Source organism: Macaca nemestrina, chromosome 14 (assembly GCF_043159975.1).
Source record: "Macaca nemestrina isolate mMacNem1 chromosome 14, mMacNem.hap1, whole genome shotgun sequence".
Lineage (NCBI taxonomy): Eukaryota > Metazoa > Chordata > Mammalia > Primates > Cercopithecidae > Macaca > Macaca nemestrina.
In genome coordinates, this window is record NC_092138.1 from 92408825 (window position 1) to 92428067 (window position 19243).

The 19243-nt window shown below is 54.8% G+C and overlaps 1 protein-coding gene across 2 annotated transcripts in view; it reads left to right on the forward strand.

Annotated features, from left to right (window-relative positions):
* Positions 1 to 1814: 1814 nt before the first annotated feature.
* Positions 1815 to 19243, forward strand: part of DAB2I (DAB2 interacting protein) — a 217053-nt gene continuing 199624 nt past the window's right edge. Inside the window, exon 1 of one of the 2 annotated variants that reach the window (XM_011750494.3) lies at positions 1815 to 2141. In XM_011750494.3, coding sequence (XP_011748796.2) covers positions 2102 to 2141 — 40 coding nt within the window. In that variant the 5' untranslated portion in view covers positions 1815 to 2101. The remainder of the gene's footprint in view (positions 2142 to 19243) is intronic. The other variant, XM_011750486.3, reaches the window with a different exon arrangement.

A 19243-nucleotide genomic window follows, 5' to 3' on the forward strand; every position in this document is an offset into this window, starting at 1 on the left:
GGTCATTTCCCTGGAACAAATGCCTGCTGGGGCTGTGTATCACCCTCTGGAACCCGCCCACACCCCCAGGCTGGCACTCCAGGCCCTTTCTTGATCTAGCCCAAACCTGCTTATCAACCCTGACGTCCTCCCAGTCACCTGTCATTTCCATTGTGTGTTACCTTCCTGCCTCCATGCCTTTGCTTGTGCCATTCCTTCTAACTGGGACACTCATTTTACCCCGCTTGGCCCATCAAATTCTGCTCTTCTTTGTCTGCCCAGTTCAAACACCTCCTCCTCTCAGCAGCCTTCCCTGATTGAGCCCAAATGAAGCTGTCTCCCATAAGCCCACGGTACTGCCCTGTGGTCTGGGTGGGCTTGTGGGAGAGGCAGATAAAGACTTTTTTTGAGATGGAGTCTCACTCTGTCGCCCAGGTTGGAGTGCAGTGGCCTGATCTCTGCTCACTGCAACCTCCACCTCCCAGATTCAAGTGATTCTCCAGCCTCAGCCTCCTAAGTGGCTGGAATTACAGGCACACACCACCACCCTAGGCTAATGTTTTGTATTTTTAGTAGAGACGGGGGTTTCTCCATGTTGGCCAGGCTGGTCTCGAACTCCTGACCTCAGGTGATCCACCTGCCTTGGCCTCCCGAAGTGCCGGGATTACAGGTGTGAGCCACCGTGCCCAGCCAGGAGATGCAGATTGAATGCAGACTGATTGAGATGCATCTTTGTCCTCTCTACCATCCCAGCACCAAGGCTACGCCCTCTCTGGGGTCCATGCCTGCCCTGGAGGTCACTCACAACTGTGGCCTTGGTCAAGTCACATCACCTCTCTAAACTGCATTGTCCCCATCTGTAAAATAGGAGAACCACAGTTTCTCCTGGACGGGACCAGAGTAAGGAGTGTATGAGACAATGTGGGCAGTACTCGAAACCGTGCCCACCTCTGGCGTCTGCTTAATAAATAGCACCCAGGGATCCTACAGCTGTGGCTGTGGAGCCTGCATCTCCCTCTGCCCTGGTGGCTTGGCGGCTTCCCCTCTTTTACAAGGTCACCAGGGAGGCCTTCCCAGAGGACAGTCCGGATCATGTCATTCTCATGGACCCTCCTCTGGGCAGGCCTGGAGCCATTCCCAAAGGCCCTGTCCAACCCATTCCTGACTCTCTCCCTGGCTCTCCGATCCCATCTCTCACCAACCACCTGGAACTTATTAGGGGGGCACTGAACGCCCCATGCACCCTTTCACCTCAGGGCTATTACACAGGTCACTCTCTCCTTCTGTACCTGGCTAACTCCTGCTCATCCTTTAGGCCCCAGCTTACGTGCCCATTCCTCCAGGAAGCCTTCCCTGACCACCTCGTCCATCCTGGTGAGGTGCCCCTTCTGTGTGTTCCTGCAGCTCTTGCATCACACACTGTGCTGCAATGACCTGTTTTCCTGTGAGCTCCAAGAAGCCAGGCACTGTGCCTCGCTCCCTGCTGCAAACTCAGCACCGGGCACGGTGTCTGGTGCCGACTAGATGCTCAAAAAATATTTAGTGACTAACTGAATGGATGGATGAGTCAATTTCTGCATCCCCCACACTGCGGGAAATGTCTGTAGAACAGATTTGAGTGGGAGGTTCCAGCAGGGCCTGGGAGAAGCCCCTGGGGTTTGGGCACTGGGGGTAAACAGAGCAGACCCCCCAACCCCTCCCCTGGAGGGCTGGGCTCCCCGCGTCCTGCAAACCCCCTGGGCCCCAGAGGCGGCTTCCAGATGCTAAGCCCATCTCAGCCTCACCTCTTAGCTTTTCCATCTGCACAGCCGGGCCAGATCCCCGCAGCCAGCATCACGGGCAGCCAGGCCAACCGTCCCGGCGTCTTCCTATTTTAGACATCTCACTGCCTCAGTCCCTTCTAATGTTTCCAGTCAGGCTGCGGGGGGAGGAAAAAGAGGTTACTGCTACTTTAAATGTACTGTACGAAGGCGAGGGCTGGAAAGGGGCCTGCTTGCAGGAATACCCAGTCATCTAGTTGGAAAAGCCGCCAGATGGAATACAAAAGGAGGAACCCAGACGCTCATGGAGACAGCCTCGGTTCATAAATCAGGTGGGGCCAGGGGCTGGGGGCCCACATGCCATGGAGCCCGACTCCCTCCTGGACCAAGACGACTCCTACGGTAAGACGGTGCCGGCAAAGTGCAGAGTTGGGGGTTTCAGCCTCTCTGCTCAACGGACTGTTCTCTGCTATAGGAATCTGAGTTGAAGCAGGGAGGCAGTCAGGCATCTGGGCACTGTCTGGTCTTGGGACCCATGGGTGGGCATGGGTGCCTTGGGTTATGAGGCTCAGGGCTGGAGGGTCCCTGGAGTGGGCAGCCCCTCAGACTCCAGGCATTGACAAGGTCCAGGGGAGGGAGAGAGAGTTTCTCAGCTGCTTCTGTTTTGCTCTTGGCCAAGAAGGAAACGAAGGAAGTTTTGCAGCCCCCCTGCCTGTCTGCCTGCCTCGCTGTTCGCCAGGCCTGCCCTGTGCTGTGGGGAATTCAATTAGTGCGATCCTACAGATAAATATAGATGGAAGAGGCAACAGGAACATACCTTGTAATTAAAGGCCGGGGCTCATGCTGAAAGCACTCCCCGTGTGACAGGGCCCCAGTGGCTGCCACCGGGGAGCTGCCCCTGTGCAGCTGCCCAGGCCACTGGAAGCCCTGCATGCATTATTGGGGAAAAGTTGCTTGGGACAGAGACCATGCAGAGTATGGAACAGGGATTTATAAGACTTGGAAGGGTTCCTTCGTGGCGGTTTCTGCGGGCCTGGGGCTCCAGGGATGCAGTAACTCAGCTCCTGCACTGCTCAGCCTGGCCAGAGAGCTCACTTTTGGCTGGGATGCCCAGCACAGCCTGGCTGTCTCTGGACAATCAAGGAGGGATGCAGGAGTGCAAAAGTGTGGCCGAGGGACCAAGGCTGGGCATGGGGAGGGGGGTGGGGCAGCAGGTTTTAGGACTCAGCGGGGAGAAGGCCTGTTGGCCTCGGAAGAGGTGGTAATTGCAGGGCGACCTCATCCCAGCTTGGGTCAGGTCAGCCTTCCAGGGGCTCAGGTCCTCCTGAGACCACAGTTCTACTAAGAAAACCAAGCTCTTGTTTCTCTGGACATTCCCCGACCACCTCCAGGCCTGGCTGCCTGGCACAGATCCAAGGCCAAATTTCCTTCCTCCTGCAGGAGCTCAGCCCTTTCCAAGGAGAGGGGCCCTTTGCCACGTTTGGAGCTGCAGCCCTCAGGGAAGCTTGGCAAGGCCTAGCCCACAGACCTGGCATCTTTGGGCACTCGGTGGTGGGGGGCAGTTGATGCATGCAGAGTGACCTCCGTGCGCCAAACCCCGTGTCAGGGTCAGGGGTGTGTAGGAATGAGGAACTCAGTCCTAACAAATAATTGGTGCTTAGTGAATGGAAGGAGGAGAAGAGAAAGGGAGGAGAGTGGGAAAAAATAGGGAGAGCAGCCCTTGGCCTGGAAGAGCTCCCAGTATGGAATGGGAGACAGACAAACAATCCCAGACTAAATTCAGAGTGATGCGGTCCTTGGGGAGGCGAGGGGCAGACAGCCTGAGGGTGTGGGACAGGCCTGCCTGCCTCCAGAGCTATTCACTGGAAGCATGGCATAGGGATGGGTATTGGCTCATTGGATGTATGGATGCTCCCCTAGGGAGGGCATTGACCTTTGAAGAGGCAGGCGAGGGGGTGGGGAAGACCAGCCCCAGCCAGGGATATCTCAGGAGCCCACAGCCCCCACTTGCTGTCCTCCAGATTTGCTAGTAGCAGCCTCTGGGCTGGGCAAGGCTGGAAACTGAGGCTGCCTCCACCCTCACAGAAAGACCCTGTGCACAATCAACTCCTTGTCGTGGCCTGTCACGAGGCCGGTTGCTGATCTCCTGGAAGCTAGCCAGGCAGGGAGGTAAGGGATTCAAGAGGAAGAGGAAAGGGACAGAGGGGGCCTTAGGAAAGGGACCAGCAGGCATGGAGTGGAGCCCAGGCTCTCTCTGGGAGCAATCCCAGGCCCAGCTGGAGAGGAGTCCGGCTTTTCCAGCCAAGGTCTCCCACCCAGCCAGTCTCAGGGGTCCAGGGCTGAAGGAGGCCATCCTGGGTCAGGGCAGCACAGGAAAACTGTGGTCTTAGTGAGTCACCTCCCCAGTCTGAGCCCTGGTTCTACATTCGTTCATTTAACAATTACTTTCAGGTTCTGGACTGGGCTTTGGGGTTCAAGAACAAATCAAACCTTGTGACATTCCTAGGCTAATCTGAGAGAGAGGCAGGTGCTCTGATGGGGGAAGTCAAGGCACGTGGAAGTCCTAACCCCATACTTGGATTCCAGAAAGACTTCCTGGCAGAGGTGACTCCGCCACTGAAGAAGTCAATGATTCCCTCTATATTGGTCAGCTCAGGCTGCTGTAACAAAATAGACAAAGTGACTCACACAACAAAGTTTTCAGAAACAGAAATTAAAGCAGGAGCCTGGGCGCAGTGGCTCACGCCTGAAATCCCAGCACTTTGGGAGGCTGAGGAAGGTGGATCACTTGAAGTCAGGAGCGTGAGGCCAGCCTGGCCAATACGGTGAAACCCCATCTCTACTAAAAATACAAAAAATTAACCAGGCGTGGTGGTGCATGCCTGTAATCTCAGCTACTCGGGAGGCTGAGGCATGAGAACCACTTGAGCTCGAGAGGCAGAAGCTACAGTGAGCCAAGATCATGCCGCAGCACTCCAGCCTGGACGACAGAGAGCAAGACTCGGTCTCAAAAATAATAACAACATTTTGCAATGATGTGATCAAATGTCACTGTAGCCTTGAACTCCTAGGCTCAAGGGATCCTTCTGTCTTAGCCTCCTGAGTAGCTGTGACTACAGATGCATGCCACCACACCCCACTAATTAATTTTTTTGTGTGGAGATGGGGTCTTGATATGTTGCCCAGGCTGGTCTAGAACTGTTGGGCTCAAGCAATCCCAATGCCTCAGGGTCCCAAGTGCTGGGATTATAGGCGTGAGCCAAAGCAGTCAGCCCTTTTCTCTCTCTCTCTCTCTCTCTCTCTCTCTCTCTTTTTCTTTTCTTTTTGAAATGGGGTCTTATTCTGTCACCCAGGCTGGAGTGCAGTGGTGCAATCTCGGCTCAGCTGCAACCTCCACTTCCCAGGCTCAATCCATCCTCCCACCTCAGCCTTCCGAGTAGCTGGGGCCACAGGTGCACATCACCATGCCCAGCTAATTTTTTGTATTTTTGGTAGAGACAGGTTTTCGCCATGTTGCCCAGGCTGGTCTCAAACTCCTGAGCTCAAGTGATCCACCTGCCTCAGCCTCCCAAAGTGCTGTGATCCTTTTGTCTCTTCTTATAAGGACACTAATCCTACTAGGGACCCATCCTTATGACCTCATTTAACCTTAATTACTCATTAGAGGCCCCATTTCCAAACAGAGCCACATTGGGAGTTCAACATATGACTTGAGGGTAGGAGGGATACACATGTTCAGTCCACCACACTCTCCTTTTTTTATTGAGACAGGGTCTCTCTCTGTCACCCAGGCTGGAGTGCAGTGGCATGATCACAGCTTACTGCAGCTTCAACCTCCTGGGTGTAAGCAATCCTCCTGCTTCAGCCTTCAGAGTAGCTGGACTACAGGCGTGTACCACCATGCCTGGCTAATTTTTGTAGTCTTTGTAGAGACAGGGTTTGCCCATGTTGCCCAGGCTGGTCTCAAACTCCTGGGATCTCGCAATCTGCCCACGTCAGCCTCCCAAAGTGCTGGGATTACAGGCATGAGCCACAGTGCTGGCCTGGCTTCTGGGACAGGGTGCTCTCGAAGTTTCCTCCCATTCTCTCTGGCTGGCCCCTTCTCCTGGGGCTCTCTTTCCCGCTGCTGCCCACAGGGTCTCTTCGCCAGGGCCTGCCTCCTCTGCTCCTTCATGATTGAACTATTCCTCCCTCACCGCTCACTCCCTCGCTTCCAGCCATTGGATCTGACCTTCCTCATGTCCCCAAGCTGAGTCTCCCCTCAGGGCCTTTGGGCACCCTTCCTCTTTCTCTTCCCTAAGCTAACTCCTCCTCCTCTTCCCAGTATCAACTGAAAAGTCACCTCCTCAGAGAAGCCCTCCTTAAACCGTGTTCCCCCAATGCATCAAATGAGACTCACTTTCACAGCCCTACTGCCCTACTTTTCCTTTACGGACGTGTTCATGTGTGCGCTACACATTATTGCATGCTGATATGTTTCACCTGCGTCTCCCACGAGTCTCTAAGCTCTCTGGATCCCCAGAGCATAGTTCTCCACCTGTCAGGAGTAAGCATCCAACAAATGCTTGTTGAAAGAGTGAGTGAACAAATGCAGTTGGTTCAGGCAAGGAGGCGAGGAAAGGCAATCCAGGGCAGAAGGAACAGCGGGTGAAAAGGCATGGAGACTGGTGATGCTTTAGCGCATTCTCTGATACTTACAATCTCAGCCAGGGGTTGGCAAGTTGAGCTCCTTTAGGGAGCTAGGGAACATTGATGGGGATGGGGAAGGGTTGGGAGCTGCAAATCTGGGGGTGAGGCTCTGGACACCTCTCCTTGCTTCAAGCTGAGCAAAGCACCCTTCTGGTGAAGATCCCAGCTCCGATTGCATCTATCAGGTGTTCAGAGGCCGAAAGGGTTTGGCCATGGCATGGTGGGGAATCCGCAGCCACTGGCACTGAAGTTCCAGAGGCCTAAGCCTCTTAGCAGGCAGGACTGAGCAGAGCCCTATTGGGTGGTCTGGCAGTGGGAGCCCCTTAGAGCAAGGCCAAGAAGGGCTCAGACACGGCTGCAGAGAGGAGCAGACACAGGTGCAGAGGTTTGTTTTACAGGACAGTCAGAGGCAGGAAGGTGAGGAGAAGAAGAGAGCTTGGAAACTCAGCACTAACCCCTGCAGAGCCCTTGTGATTGGCCTTAGTTTCCCCAGGTGTAAATTGGGGTAACGGCCAGACAAGATGTGACTGTTCCCCTCTGGTGCCAGCCCCTTGGAGCTGTGTGAAAAGTCCAGCTCAGAGAAGCATGTCCTTTCTGTCTGCCTTGTGATTTCCAAAGAAGGGGGCAAAAGGGAGGCCTGGCAGTGGCCAGCATAAAAGAAAAGGCTCTGCCCTGCAAAATATACTTTCTTCAGGTTCTGTTGGAGTCCTGCTATTTCTCCCACTTCATGGGTACCACCTCCTACCTGTACCCTGCCGACAGCTCCTGGTGCTTCCTCTGCCAGGGTGTATTTTCATTGCCTGCTCACCGGCCTGACTCCCACAGGAGGCTATAAGGCCCTTGAGGACAGGAGCTGTATCTTGTCCGCCACTGGGTTCCCAGGGTGTTGCACAGCACTGGTCCTGAGAAGGCGCTCAATACATACTCAGTGGATGAGTGAATGAATGAATGAATAAGTGAGCGAGAGTGAGTGAATTAATGAGTAGCATGAGCTGGATCCTGCCCTTAACTTGCTCCGCAACCTTAGGCATCCTCCCCGACTCTGGACTTCTGGTTCCTTAGCTGTCAGCTGAGGGCACTGGGCCCCATGCCCCAAGAGAGCAGGCCTGCATCTCGTCCCAGTTCTCTCTGTTATTGGGTGGCCTGGACAAAGTCCCTGCCCTGACTTAGCCTCAGCTTCCTCATCTGACAAATGGGCAGACTCAGCCCTGTCTTGCCTGTTTTCCTGGTGGTCTTGGAGCTCTGGAGGGGTAAGGAGACAAAAGAGTGTGAGGTTGGACACCTGTCAGGGGAGTCTGTGACTCTTACAGGAGGGGATTGGGCTCAGATAGCCTGCTGGGATAAACCCTCCAGAAGGGGATGGTTGCTTTGGATATCATGGAGGTGGAGCAGGCAGCTCAACAGCTCAGAACTTTCCATTTCTTCCTGATGACAACCAGCATGGGCATCTACCCCAGGGTTGTTGGGAGATCCCAGCAGAGAAGCAGGTGGATGTGAGCTTGTAAACTTCCAAGTGCTGCTGCTGTAATAACCAGTATCATTCGGTAAGCACCTGCTCCATGCCAGGATCCGAAGGCACTTTATCTACACTGTCTTCTGTTTTTGTTTGTTTGTTTGTTTGTTTTAGAGACAGAGTTTCGCTCTTGTTGCCCAGGCTGGAGTGCAATGTCACAATCTCGGCTTACTGCAACCTCTACCTCCTAGGTTTAAGCGATTCTCCTGCCTCAGCCTCCCAGGTAGCTGGGATTACAGGCATGTGTCACCAAGCCCAGCTAATTTTGATTTTTTTGGTAGAGGTAGGGTTTTGCCATGTTCGTCAGGCTGGTCTCAAACTCCTGACCTCAGGTGATCCACCCGCCTTGGCCTCCCAAAGTGCTAGGATTACAGGAGTGAGCCACCGTGCCCAGCATTGTTTTGTTTTGTTTTGTTTTATTTTTGAGATAGAGTCTCACTCTGTCACCCAGGTTAGAGTACTGTGGCATGATCTCAGCTCACTGCAACCTCCACCTCCTGGATTCAAGAGGTTCTCCTGCCTCAGCCTCCTGAGTAGCTGGGACTACAGGCATGCAACACCATGCACAGCTAATTTTTCTATTTTTGTAGAGATGGGGTTTTGCCGTGTGAGCCAGGCTGGTCTCGAACTCCTGACCTCAGGTGATCTGCCCACCTCGGCCTCCCGAAGTGCTGGGATTACAGGTGTGAGCCACCACATCTGGCCTACATTGTCTTCTGAATCCTTGTGATACACTTGGTGGGTTGCCGTTAGCCTCATTTTCCAGATGAGAAAATTGAGGCCCAGGGAGGTTACATGACTGGCCCTGATCACATAGTGAGGGCACTGATTTGAACTCAGCTCGCTCCAGCTACAAAGCCTGATATCTTTATTTTGCTGCAGTCCTGAGAGCCATTGTGTGCCAAAGCTGGCACCTGGAGGCCCCTCTCTGTGCCGGTGGAAAATCCTCTCTCCTGGGGAGCGTTCACTGAAGCAGCTCAGATGTGGCAGGAGCCATGTCAGCTTGGCTGGGCAAGGCGAGAGGCAGACTCAGCTGTGGGCCTGTGATGGTCTAAAGAGAGGACAATTTGAGGCCACAATAGCCTGATGTCATCAGGGGGCCTGACGTCATGACTCCTTGGGCCTTCCTTTGAGAGGCAAAGGGATTAGCTTCAACTGGTGACAGATAATAATCGTAAAAAGTAATAGCTATGTGTCTGGCCACTGGCCTCCCATTCATCATCTCGCTTCTCCTGCTTAGGCCTGCCCTTCCTCTGAGGCCTCCTCCTGGCTCTGCCACTCGTCTCACTCAACAGGTGCCAGCCAAAGACCTGGGCTCTTGTTGAGCCTCCGTTACCCCATCTGTGAAACTGACACCAGCCTAGCCTGTCTGGAATGGGGAAGGGATGCCAGAATCTAGATTCCTTCCATCTTGTTCAAGGGCTCTGTCCTAGACCAGGCTGCCTGGGTCTCAGAAAAATCAAGGAAGAGATGCCACATTCATACCTGGAGCCCTTCTATAAGTGAAAAAATTAGGCCAAGGAGGCAGAGCTGGGGTCCCGTTTATGAGCATTTACTGTGTGCCTGGCTCCCTGCTAAATATTCTCCATTGACTCCTCACAGAGGAAGGAACAACCCCACAGCTCAAATGAGACAATCCAGGCTTAGAAGGGCCCTGCCACACAGCGACTGAGGAACACTTGTGATTCAAACCCAGGACTCCCAGACTCCTGTGCGCTTTCTCCACTTTGGGCTGCTCCCACCACCCCCCTGGGTCTCCTGGTCCCCAATCCAGGGCCCTTTCCCATGCCCAGGGGAGCCTCAGTTCTGCTGGCCAGCCATGCGGGGGGCTTCTGAACTTGCCCAGCTGGGCAGGTGGATGAGTGGTAGAGCCACATGCCCCCTCCCCTTGCCCTGAGACTCTGGGAAGAGGCTCAATCAGGAAGAACAGACAATAAAGAACAAAGAGGCCAGCTCAGGAGAGGCTCCGGTCATTTCTGCACACAAGCCTGAGCAGCTGGCCTCATAACAAGGTAAGGGGCTGAGGCTGCAGTGAGGGGTGGCAGGTGAGGAGGGAGCCCCTGTGCCTGGAGCTGGGCGGGGAAGAGCCAGGATAAAGCTCAAGAGAGAAGAGTTGGTGTCCCCAGAGAGAGGGACAGGGAAAGGGAGGGAGTGCCTGTGTGCATAGGTCGCGGACATTTCACTTCCCATAGGCTCCTGGAGAGCCCCTCCTGAACTGCACTTAACACCCCCAGGCCTGGGCTTCTATCTACTGTGCCTCCATGTGACCTGTGAGCCAGGCCCGTTGATTCTCAGAGCCTCAGAGGGATGGGGACCACAGCAGCTATCGCGCAGGGCTCCTCTCTTGAGGACTAAGCAGGATAGATCCTTCCTTCTTCTGTGGTCCTGGACAGCCACTGCCTCAGGCTGGCTCCTCCGCCATGGGACCTGGTGCAGTGTCGCAGATCTTTAAGTCAATCAGTAGCATGATCCGTGTCCCCTAAGCTTTCCTACCACCGAATGTGTTTCTTGGCATATTGTTCAATTCCCATTTTATAGAGGAAGAAACTGACACACTCGCTTGAGTATCAGTCCTTCAAGTAACAGGGCCTGACTCATGCTCAGGTTGCTGGATGGCTGCCGCAGCCCTCCCTATTCCAAAGAGGCAGGTGGACCCCACGCATCAGGCCCAGTGTGTCCCCAGCTTCCCCTCACTGGCCTCCCAAGGCTGACTGCAGGATATCCAGAGTCCAGCCCTCTGCTCCCACTGTCCAGTCCATTCCTTCTGCTGGGTGGAATGCCCTGGGCCACTGAGCCCACCCTGGGTCTTCCAAAGCCAGAGCTGTGGTCCTCCCAGCTGGGATTCCTCCCAAGGTCTCACCTCTGGAAGCCCAGGGAAGCTGGAACAAATAGCAAATGGCCAAGGTGTGGGGAGACCCCAGGGGAAGGTTCTCCTGAGGTCCTCGTGTCCATTCCCTGTTACATCATGGGAAGATGGAGGTCAGAGAAGATGAAACCAGGCCTGCTTACAGTCCATGCTACCTCCTAAGAGGTCCAGAGATCCACTCCGACTCTCCATCTCCCAGCCCTCACTTCAGGCCAGGCTTCACCTTGGACACCTGCACAGCTGCTTTGCCTCTTCCTGGGGCTCTCCATCTCTACCTGTCCCCCCAACTCATCCTTCATGTGTAGCCAGAAGGGGCCACACATAGGCATTCAAAAAACTTCACAAGGCCCACCACTGCAGCAGGATAAAATCCAAACTCATTAACAGGGCTTAACGCAGTTCATGGTCTGACCCTGCAGATACATTTCTGCTCTCATCTCCAAGCCACACCCCTCTTTCTTGCCACTCTTACCATCATGAATTAATTTCTGCCTTGAATATGCCTCTCTCTCTCCCTCACCTTTGTACTTGCTGTTACCCCTGCCTAAAACACTCTTTCATCTTAGCCTTCCCTACTACCCCTCCAACCTGGTCAATCCTGCCCATCCTGAAGTCTCAGCTCAGGTCACCTCCTCCAGGAAGCCTTCCCTGACTAGCTTATTTGAGCTGACTAGGCTCCCTGGGTTTTCTGCTACCCCACTGCACTTTGATGACTAAAGTCCATTTGCATCTCTGAGCTGTGAGCTGCTTGGTGAGCCACAGTGAAAACCTGGAGGGGAGGCTGGGTGGATAAAGAAAGAAGTCAGGATAACCCTGATCTCTGGCCTGTGTGGCAGGAGATGTTGGTGTCCACACTGACAGGGGAACCTGGGTGGAAGGGCAGATTCTGGGGTGGAAGGGGGATCGATGTTCTGGGCTTGCTGTGTCTGAAGGGCCTGCAGGGCCCTCCAGTGGCTATCTCTAGAGGAGTTGGTGACAGTCACCTTTGAGAGAGGCCTGGATTCCAGAGGGGAGGGAGAGAAGCTGCTGGGGCCTTCCCGGTGTGTGTCAGAACCACTCCCTTTCCTAGGCTTGCAGAAGCCCTTATTCAACTGCCCAAACAGGGTCCTGTCACCTCCCCCAGGAAGCCAGCCTGGCCCTGACAAAGCAGTGCTCTGTTCTCCCCTTGACCATTACTTGCCTCTGGTCTGAGGACATCTCTTGGACTCTGCCTCAGAGATGTCCTCTTCAAAGTGGGAGCCACATCCCTCTATGTCTTGTAGACTCCGCATCGCCCAGCACAGGGACAGACACAGAGAAGAAGCTGCATGGACAAGGAGCCCCGCCCCCTCCCCTGGACAGAGCCCCAGCCAGTGGGATTCCCGAGGAGAGAAAACACAAGCCTGAGGAGCTTTGGGTCAGATTGTCTCGGGAGAGCGGGGAAAGAGGCGGGTGGAAGGGGGGTGGATTTCTGTCCAATCTGGAAGCATGTGCTGGATGGCCGGATCACCAGCACCCCAGGCTCGAAGCATTCCAGCCGGTGACCTACATTCCCAGGGCGCCTCTGTGTTGCCCACACGGGCAGGCGTGCGTGAGTGCAGGAGCTCCACGGTGTGCCTGCCAGTGGGCCTCTGTCTCGGCAGGCTGTCTCCTCAGGAGCCCGTGAGTGAGCACGTGAGAGCGTGGGGCCCACACTCCCGCTCTGGGGTTCCACAGACACTGCACCAGAAAGAGTCGGTCCGTGCCCCAGAAAAGCCAGCGCCAGGGACTGCAAGAACAGACATGGCTAGGGGTGCCTGTGCCACCTGCAGCCCTGCCCAAGACCCTCTTTCTCTCCTCCCATGCTGTCTCTGTGACAAATGGCCTCACACTGCCCTTTGCTGATGGTGGGGTGTTAGGCATGGAAAATGGAGGACACAGCTCTTAGGTGGTGGTGGAGGGCAGGGTCCTCAAACCACAGCCCGAGGGAGCCAGACGGCAGCCAGAGGTCAATAGGGCAGGTGGTTCAGCAGAGGGAGCAGGCACCGGACTCTAGGCCCTGCAGCCCGAGGTCAGAGCGTCACTCAGGGGTCCTCAGGGACTGTCCCAGGTCGGGATTCTCCTGCCCCCAGGCGGGGGTAGAGGTGGAGATCCCTCCCTCCTGGGAAGGCCTGTCCTTGGCTAAGAAGCTAAGCTCTCTATGGCCCTGAAGCCAAGGCACCAGGGAATCTGGGGGGTGGGTTCCCTGCTCAGAAGACCCTTTAGTCTCTCATTTGCCAGTTCTGTGGTGGGTGGGGTAGGGGTGGCTGTCCCCCAACCCCTTCTGAGCCTCTTCTTTCAGACTTGGTCCCTGACAGCAGGGAGGGGTTGGGCAGTCCTTTCAGAGACTCTCTCTAGGTCTATCTCTGTCTCGTTTTGTCTCTGTCTTTCTGTTTCTCCGTCTCTGTTCCTATCTCTCTGTCTTTCTGTCTCAATCATCTCTATATCTCTCTCTCTCTCTCTCTGCCTCTCTCTCTCTTTCTCCCTCCTGCTGGGTTCTCCCTGCTCCCCGCTTCCCCTCCTCTCCCGCTAGTGACTCCTGCAAACCTCCCCCTCCCCAGCAGAATGGGGTCCACAAAGACTTAGCCGAGGGCCTACTGTGCCCGGCAGCAAGAGAGAAGTGAGGCTCAAGCCCCCGACAGCTTCTCCGGGGCCCTGCCAAGCTCCATGGGATTTTTGCTTCAGTTCTCCTCTCCCTCCGTCAATTCCCCAGCTGAGGCCAACCTTGCTCCCTGGGCTCTGCATCTCCTGCCCACCCTCCTGCCTATATGAGGACCCCCTTGCTGGCTCTTTCTCCAGCCCTGCAAAGAGCCCAAGTCTCTCCCATCCCATCCCATCCTCACTGCCTCATCCTCTCTGGCCCATGTCCTTCTTCTTTCTTTTTTTTTTTTTTTTTTTTTTTTTTTTCTGAGACGAAGTCTTGCTCTGTCACCCAGGGTGGAGTGCAGAGGCACGATCTTGGCTCACTGCAACCTCCGCCTCCCAGGTTCAAGCTATTCTCCTGCCTCAGCCTCTCGAGTAGCTGGGATTACCAGCCCATGTTCTCCTGATCTCTGCTTCCCCACTGGCATCGTGCAACTCGACACCACTCCCTGCCTCAAAGCTGCTCTGACCGGGCCCACCAATGGAATACCAGCTGCAGAATCCAGGGTTTTCTCTCGGAGAGTCATCTTACAGTCCTCTCTGCGGAGGCTCTGATGGGGGGTAGGTCAGGGCAGGGTGCCTGGAACCCCACACCATCAGATCTCTGCCCCTCACCAGCGGAAATGATGTTCTCTGAATCTCGGTTTTCCCACGTGTGAGATGGGATGGTTACCCTGGTACTCCTCTCACAGGTTACTGAGAGGAGTAACAGTGTTCATGCTTATTTTAAAAATTATGAGAACTGTTCTAGCAGAGAATGAGGCCTCAGTTGATCCTGGCTGTTGTTATAATCATTTGTGTTTACCATTGCTTGAATCTCTCACCAACCCACCCCCGCAACGAGGACCCCACCGTCTCCTCTCCTGGCATTCCTCTCGCCTCTCTCTTCATCCCTTCTCGGTCTTTCCTGCAGGCTCCCAGCTAAGCCACCAGGTACCCAGGCCAGGCCCTCTGCAGTCCCCACCGTCCCTCCTCACATCTGTGTGTCCTCATACCCCTGCCCATGGCAGGACCAAGTCCACCTCTGCCACCTGCACCTTTGCCAGCCCCTACCTGGACCTTCTGCCTTGCCAGTACCACCCAGACCAGGGGGCCTCCCTAACATAGGCTCAATACCCTCCTCCTCTGTGCCCCTGACCGGTTCTGCTAAGGGCTCTGGGGGCAGCCCTGTTACACCTTATGGCCTTGTTCATCAATCTGTCAGTCCACGAACCTGTCTCTGCCACACACCTTGGAGCTTCATCTTTGTGGCCCCAGCACTTTCTGCTGCATATTTGTTCAATGAATAATGAATGAATGAATGACTCGATGCAAGTGAAAGTACTTTGCAAGCTATAAAGCGCTTCTCCAATCAATGCAACACACAGTGGCGTATTAAGGAGCACTCAAAGCCTCCCGCAGGACTTGGCCTCACCTTGCCCACTGCACCTGGGTGGGGGGAGGGAGACCTGAATCTTCCAGAAAGTTCTAATCCTTGATATGCCTCAGGATCATTCTGGGTAGGAACAATGCCCAGCCTTACCCTAGAGATTTGGATTCAGTTTAGTCTAGAAGGGGCCTGGATATTGGAATGTCTACAACCCTCCTTCTTTTTTGCCTTCTCCCTTGCCCCACCAGGTGACTCTAAGGGGCAGCTGCTGGAATTGGAGGAGGACTGTTGGAGCCCTGGTCTTTGTTCACTGCCCAGGTTCACTTCTTTTAATTTGTGCCTTCTCTGTGCCAGCTCCATGCTGGGTGCTAGAGGGGAAGCATGCACCCAGGAAAGCATGAGGCTGGGTCTCTGCCTTAAGGAATCGCTTAGAATAGGCACTCAAGGCTACAGTGACATCCCATGGTGGGGAGGCCTCTGGGGGTAGGTGGGAAGGAGAAGATGCTGACCTTTAAGATAACCAGAGACCTAAGGCCAGGTACAGTGGCTCGTGCCTGCTATTCTAGCACTTTTGAGAGGCCAAAGGAGGAGGATCGCTTGAGGCTAGGAGACCAGCCTGGGCAACATAGGGAGAGCCCATCTCTAAAAACAAAGCAAAACAAAACTCCAGAGTTTGGCTTGGTGGATGGAGGTAGTGAACAGGCAGAGGGAACCACAGAGGAAAGGCCTGGAGTTGAGAACTACAGAGTAGCCCATCTAAGAACTTTTATTTATTTATTTATTTATTTATTTATTTATTTATTTATTTATTTTGAGACAGTCTCGCTCTGTCGCCCAGGCTGGAGTCCCGTGGCGGGATCTCGGCTCACTGCAAGCTCTGCCTCCCGAGTTCACACCATTCTCCTGCCTTAACCTCCCGAGTAGCTGGGACTACAGGCGCCCGCCACCACGCCCAGCTAATTTTTTTGTATTTTTAGTAGAGACGGAGTTTCACCGTGCTAGCCAGGGTGGTCTCGATCTCCTGACCTCGTGATCCGCCCGCCTCGGCCTCCCAAAGTGCTGGAATTACAGGCGTGAGCTACCGCGTCCGGCAGCCCATCTAAGAACTTTGAGTGATTCAGTGAGGCTGCCCCCCAAAATCCAGGTGGGCAGGGCTGGAGAGGTCGGCCGGGCTGGGGTAGTGGCCTCAAATACTGGGATCAGGAGATTGGGCTTTATCTTGCACCTGGAGGAGCCCTGAATAGTTTCAGGCAGGGAGGAACAGGGTTGTGCTGCGTCTCCCTGGAATTCCTAAGACCCAAACCACCCCTGAGCCAGCTCAGGTGAGGCTGGGTGGCTGCCTACCTCTGGGAGCTCACAATCCCAGCAGGAGAAGCCTAGCCCAAGGAGGGAGGCCAAGAAGACCCAGAGCCAAGGGGGCAGTGGGTTCCTGGACTGGCTACCCCCGACCCCAGGCCTGCTCAGCCTCCAGTTCTCTATCTAGTGGCATTAAAGGTCTCCATGCCCCACTGTCCTTGGCAGCCCAGTGCACGCTCAACTTGTGGGGGAGGAGGAGGAAGACAGCTCTGACTATCTTCTTTGTACCTTGTACCTTCAGGAGGGGAGCCAGCCAGACTCTTAAGGAACAAGAGAAAGGGAAGGGAAAGTGCATGAGCATTTTGTGCTGGAGCTCATAGAACTCTGGTTGGAAAATGTAGCCCCATTTTACGGGGAGGAAACTGAGGCACACAGAGATTTGTGATTTGCCCCTGGTCGTACTACCAGGAAGTGGCAGAGTCAGGATTTGAACTCTGGTCCTGCTGGCTTCAAAGCCTGCATGCTTCCCACTGTGTGCATCCCTGCTCTGAGTCTGCACTGAGCAGCCCAAGTGCCTAGTCCTGCTCCAGGGAGAGGCAGACGAGGCTGTGTGAGAGCTGCAAGGAGCCTGGGGTCTCTGCTCACCTCAGCAGTCCCAGTAGAGTAGGCAGGAACCATGGGAGAGATTTGAGCAGAGGAGGGACAGGTCCAAAGCTGCAGCCAGAAATCGCCTGTGCTCCAGCCCCCGTCCCCAGCCCCTCAATGCCAACTCCCCATCCTTCAGCTGACCCCGGGCTCATTAAGTGCTAGGAAACCCCACCAGCAGCGGGTGCAGGGCTGAGGGCCAAGCTGCCAGTTGGAACAAAAGAGCTTGTGTTTGGGGATAGGACCTCCCCCTCCTTCACCACAGTGGGGGGCTGTGGGGGGAAGTGAGGACAGTCATCTGGGGCCAAGAGGGGCTGCAGGGCTGGGGAAGGGGCTTGTCAGAGCCAGGATTCAGATAGAAAGGGCTGAAAAGGGGTTGGAAGCTAATCTGCCTGAGCATCTCAGCACAAACGGGCCATTTTCAGAGGGCCCAGAAATCAAAACATCCCAGCTGGGGGAGAGCAAGCTTTGAACTTTTCCTGACTCATGGTCCTGGGGGTGAAGAGCTTAGGGACTGCCTTGAGGTGGGGGCCAGGCCAGGGTAGGATGAGCAGCCGGCAGCCCAAAGCCCCCTTCCTTCTATCCCCATGCTGAGTCTCAGAGGGAACCAGGGCTGCTCAGAGCATTCAGAGGAGGGTGCAGGCTGTGGGGGGTGAGAAGGGAAGGGAAGCCCCATTTTCACTGTCTCCCCACCCCCAACTGTGGGCAGCCAGGTGCACTTCTACAATACAGTTCTGGCCCCACATGCCCTGCTGCAAACCTCCACTGGCGCCCCCGCGACCCTCAGGATCTATTCCCAGCTCTGGAATAGCCTCTCCAGACCCCTGGCCACCGGTCCCCTGGGCAACTTACCATGTCCCACTCCTGAGAGCCCCCCAATGACCACTTTATGCTTCAGCCAAATCTAGCAGTTGACAGCTCCTCAAACGCTTGGGCTGGCTAAGCCTCCGCGGTTTCCATGCCTCTCTTCTGAGCCGGAAACACCTAACTCCTCCCTACCTGCATTCATTCCCACCCCACAAACGGGACAAACTCCTATTCACCTGCTGGTGCCCCTTTGCTCACCACTGCCTCCAGAAGCCTTCCCAGCCCCTGTGACTGAGTTCTTAGTGCAGTGGTGGCCACAGTCACTGCAGGATGCAGCTGTCTCCAGGTGAAGGCTCTGCCCTGGGGGCAGCCCTCATGTTTATCTCATTCCCCTGTAGCCTGAGGTTTGGGACAGAAAGCTTGAGACCAGCAACCAGCCAGCATTTGTTGAAAGATGAAGGGGAAGGGGAAGGAGCAATGAAAACAGAACAAAACAAAACACGTATTTTTAGAAAAGGGAGAAGCTGGCCAGCTGCAGTGGCTCATCCCTTATCCCAACACTTTGGGAGGCCAAGGTGGGTGGATCACTTGAGGTCAGCAGTTCAAGACTAGCCTGGCCAACATGGCGAAACTCCGTCTTTACACAAAATAAAAAAAAATTAGTTAAGCATGGTGGCAGGTGTCTGTAGTGTCCCAGCGACTTGGGAGGCTGAGGCAAGAGAATTGCTTGGACCTGGGAGGTGGAGTTTGCAGTGAGCTGAGATCACACTGCTGCACTCCAGCCTGGGCAACTGAGTGAGACTCTGTTTAAAAAACAAAAAGGAAAAGGGAGAGGCCAAGAAAGAGAAAACAAAAGGGTAACAGGGGTAGGGGAGTAGCCAACTCTTCTGGCCACTGAGGAACATGCCAGAACAAACAGACGGCACACCCTGAGCATCAGAGCAGATACCATTTCTCTGTGGCAAGACCCCTGGACAGCTCAGTGCCCCAGAGGCAGGGTCCTGGGCACAGGCTGGCTTTGCTGGCAGGCCCCTCTACAGTTTAGCCAACAAGGCAGGACAGGTGTTGGGGGGATGGTGGGGGGGTCCCAGGTGGGCATTTAGCTGCCCACATAGCACTTTGGGCATCACCTGCCATCCGTGGATCCTAGATTCCTGTCTCTAAGAGCCCCAAGAGCCTATAGGCTCTGTCTAGGCCAGTGGTTTTCCTGTCATGTCCAAGGAGAAGCTCAGAAGTTGGCATGTAGGAGACACTTTCTTCCTTGAACCCAACTTGGACTAGAGCAGCTCACTGGCATCTGATACAATATAAACATTGATGCTGGGCCTGGTGGTTCATGCCTGTAATCCCAGCACTTTGGGAGGCCAAGGCGGGCGGATCACAAGGTCAAGAGTTTGAGACCAGCCTGGCCAACATGGTGAAACCCCGTCTCTACTAAAAATACAAAAAATAGCCAGGCCTAGTGGTGCATGCCTGTAATCCCAGCTACTGGGGAGGCTGAGGCAGCAGAATCGCTTGAACCTGGTCCTGCAGAGGTTGCAGTGAGCTGAGATCCTGCCACTGCACTCCAGCCTGGGCGACAGAGTGAGACTCTGCTTCAAAACAAACAAATAAATGAATTCTTTTTTGAGATAGATTACAGGTGTAAGCCACCATGCCCAGCCTCAAAATAATAACAA